Genomic DNA, 4,225 nt, shown 5'->3' with positions numbered 1-4,225 from the left:
GAGTCACTTTCTCACTTGCTCAGGGCTGTGAGGTCTCTCCTCTCTGCTTCCCAGCATGTCTGCTCTTTTATCATCTCTGCAAGGCCTTCACTTTTCTTCTCTTTAGCTTCAGCTCCCCTGTGACTTTGAGTTACAACCACACCAGCTCGGGGTTGATGGTACCTCAGGCATCCACAGCCCACTGACAAGGACTTTCAGTGTCATCATTTTAAATTCTCAGCAGAGAATTGTCCTCCAGGTTGGGACAAGTGTACCCTGGTGGTAGAATTCGGCAGTGGCCAGAGGTTGGCTAGGTCCCCTGTTAGAAACAAGGCTCCCTAATGCCTTGCCTTCTGTAGGTGAAGGTGGTTTCCAGACAAGAGCATGTGGGCCGTCAGCCATTCTATAATCTATTACATGTAGGAATCCAGATCTTCTGATTTATTTCCCAGTGTCAGAGCTGCCCTGGCTTCCTATCGCTTTTCATCCAACTCAACAAAGTTTTGACCAAATCTATGCAAGCTGCTGTGCAAGGTGCTATGTGTGTGACTCAGCATCTGTCAACTCTGTTCTCCCTCCCCCAAGGCCAAGGAAGGAACAGGGAACTCTTTGCCACTTTATTTGGGAGATCACCATGCAGGGCCTTGGCAAACAGAACCACAGCTCTGTGTCCGAGTTCCTCCTCCTTGGCTTCTCCAGTGAATCACAGATCAGAATGGCCCTGTTCACCTTCTTTCTCCTCCTCTATCTCATCACCCTTTTGGGCAACGGACTGATCATCACCCTGATCTACCTGGATTCACGCCTCCACACACCCATGTACTTCTTTCTCAGTATTCTCTCCTTGGTGGACGTGAGCTATATCACCACAACTGTGCCTCAGATTTTGGTTAATATGACGCATCCAAGGAGGACCATCTCCTGGGGAGCTTGTGTAGCCCAGATGTTCATCTTCTTGGTCCTAGGCATTGCTGAGTGTGTCCTCTATGCCATTATGGCCCTTGACAGGTATGTGGCCATTTGTTTCCCCCTTCACTATACCCTACTCATGAGCCATCCCATTTGTATCAAGATGGTCATAGTCTGTTGTTTCATTAGCATAGCTGGGGCTCTGATCTACACTATCTTCACCATGCGTCTGCCTTATTGTGGCCCCCATGAGATAAACCACTTCTTCTGTGAGGCCCCTGCTGTTCTGAAATTAGCCTGTGCAGACACATCCCTCAATGACCAGGTGGACTTCATCTTGGGTTTCATCCTGCTTTTGGTCCCACTCTCCCTCATCCTGGCCTCATATGCCTGCATCTTTGCTTCCATCTTAAGAATCCGTTCATCCCAGGGAAGGCTTAAGTCCTTCTCTACGTGTGCTTCTCACATCACTGTGGTCACCATGTTCTATGGGCCAGCCATGATCATGTACATGAGGCCTGGCTCCTGGTATGACCCAGAGAGGGACAAAAAGCTAGCACTGTTCTATAACGTTGTCTCTGCCTTCCTCAACCCCATCATCTATAGCCTCCGGAACAAGGATGTAAAGGGGGCCTTTCTGAAAGTATTTGGTGACAGAGGGACAGCTCAGTGATCCAGAATGTTTCAAAGTTGTCCAGAATCATGAGCAGATTTGATAAGGCACATGTGGCATCAGAAAATACATCAGTTCTGATCAGCCTGAACCTTTCTGGGGCTGTGAGCAACTGAGAGAGGCTGTGGCCATTCCTAAACTAAAAGTCTCCCCATTGATTGGAAAATTTTCAGCTGCCACCACCCGACTCACTCAGTTGAGTATTGAAAGCAAAGGATTCCTTCTACAATGACTGTGTCCTTATGGTTCAAGGGCATTGCTTTCTTGCTTTTCCTGGATTCTCTCCTCACCTCTGGAAGTTCATGTCAGTTCAATGTGATCACAGCCAAATATTTAACATGCACACACGCTTGTCTACAGTGTAAAGATTTAGGGGTGAAAATGACACAAGGAGTAGATAGATTATGTAGGAACTCTCTCTTGCATTACTGTCTCATGTGCACCTACAAGTAATACCTAGCATTTCTTTTTGCACTAGGTGCTATAAAGTCTAAGATAGAATTATTTCAGATGTATCTGTGTAACAATAAGACTAGTAATTTATCTGTCTGGACTCAGCTTGTGAAACTCACTCTTGCTTGGTTTTACATTTTAAATCTCACTTTTATTTTGAGAAAATATATATATTTCATAAAAGAAAAATAACTGTGTATATGTGTATCTATATCTATGTATCTCTATATGTATAGCTACCTACATATATACATGTATGTGGAGAGAGAGAGAGAGTAGACAGAGACACAGAGAACGAGGTCATAGAAAATAATATAATGGGCCAGCGCCACAACTAAAGTCCCAAGTACTCCACTTTGGCTGCCTGGGTTCACAGGTTCTGATCCTGGGTGCAGACCTACTCCACTCATCAGCCATGCTGTGGAGGCATCTCACATATAAAGTAGAGGAAGTTTGGTACAGATGTTAGCTCAGAGTGAATCTTTCTCAAGAAAAAAAAAAGAGGAGGATTGGCAACGGATGTTAGCTTCAGGGCAAACCTCTCCCCTCTCCCCCAAAAAAGAAAGAAAATAACATAACAAAGACCTCATTTTGCCACATCAAAAACAAGCACTTGTTAATATTTTGCCATATTTAGTCTGAGTCTTTTTTCCTTTATTTAAAAAGGATTAGATAATTAGAGATAAAGTTGAAGTGCCCTTTGAATATTCCCAACTCCTCTGAATCAACCACTATCATTCAATTGAAGTCTATTCGGTGTTAGTAAATTTTTGCTGACATACAATCACATCCATAAGCAATATGCAAAATTTTCTTGAATGAGTTTAAAAATTTATAATGGCAGCATGATATCGGTATCACTCTGAAAAAATTCAACACCATGTTTCTAACATCTACTCATTTGGTAATTATAGTCCTAATTCATTCTCTTGAGCAAGCATTTGAATATACCACATTCATTTATCTAATTCTTTATTATCGAACATTTGTTAGTTTCCAAACTTTCCAATATTTTAACAATTCTGCAACTAATGTCTTTGGACATTTCTCCATATATAAGTATTTTTTCGAGGGTTTACATATAGCAGTGGACTTGGAAGATTGTAGAATTAAAGAAATTTCAAATTTACTAGATACTCATAAATTATCTACACCTTTCATTCTCATCAACTCTGGATATTATCTATCTTAAATATTCTAAAGTTCCTATCTATCTCATAGATGAAAAGTGGTAACATTGTTTTTTGTTCCATTTGTAACTTCCTGGTTGCTAGTGAATTTGACATCTTTCCATTAGATTGTTGGTGTATTGTGGAGCGAAGTAAGCTAGGAGTCAGTCAGTCTTCTGTGTTCTAATCCCAGCTCTACCCCTTTCTAACTCAGTGTTGATGGGCAAGTTACCTAACTTCTCTGAGTCTCAGTTTCCTCATCTCTTAATGAGAACATAGTCTGGACCTCAGAAGGTTGTGGGAAGGATTAAATGAGATCATACATGTAAAGTGTTCAATGAATGTGAGATACTGTTTGTCTTTTCTTGATTTGTAGCTTATTATGTATTTTTGATATTAATTCTTTGTCTATTACATGCATTGAAAATATCTTCTCTCAGTTTATTAGTTGTTTTCTTTATTTCAAAAGTAATGCATGTTTACTCTTAAAATTTTGTAAATCAGAGGCAAACAAAAAGAAGAAAATGAAAATCATCCATTGTCTTAGCCCTGGAGATAACTACTGTTAACACTTCAGTGTCTCTATTTCAGGGTTTAAAAAATTTTTTCTTTTATTAATATTTTTGAAGAAATATAATTCTTAAACAATTTATTTGTTTTCATTATTTTAAAAATTGAATTATACAGTACGTATTCTTCTGTAACTTGATTTAATCAGTCAACAATAAGTTTTCATATTTATCTGTGTTGATTTGTTTTCACTACCGAAAACTATTCTTTTGTTTGTTTTTGGTGAGGAAGACTGGCCCTCAGCTAACATCTGTTGCCAATCCTCTTTTTGCTTGAGGAAGATTCACCCTGAGCTAACATCTGTGCAAATCTTCCTCTATTTTCATGTGGATCACTGCTACAGCATGGCTGATGAGTGGTGTAGTTCTGTGCCCAGGATCTGAACCCATGAACCTGGGCCGTTGAAGTGGAGCATGCCAAACTTTAACACTAGGCCATGGGGCCAGCCTCCCTTTTCATTTTCTTTCAATGA

General features: G+C 40.4%; 1 protein-coding gene across 1 annotated transcript; it reads left to right on the top strand.

Annotated features, from left to right (window-relative positions):
- The first annotated feature begins 613 nt into the window (after positions 1 to 613).
- Positions 614 to 1,561, top strand: LOC106847762 (olfactory receptor 2G3-like). The gene has a single exon (XM_014867243.2). The coding sequence runs from the start codon at positions 614 to 616 to the stop codon at positions 1,559 to 1,561; it is 948 nt and encodes a 315-aa protein (XP_014722729.2).
- Positions 1,562 to 4,225: the final 2,664 nt, after the last annotated feature.

This window comes from Equus asinus, chromosome 5, assembly GCF_041296235.1.
Source record: "Equus asinus isolate D_3611 breed Donkey chromosome 5, EquAss-T2T_v2, whole genome shotgun sequence".
Lineage (NCBI taxonomy): Eukaryota > Metazoa > Chordata > Mammalia > Perissodactyla > Equidae > Equus > Equus asinus.
This window is presented reverse-complemented; position numbering and strand designations above follow the sequence as displayed.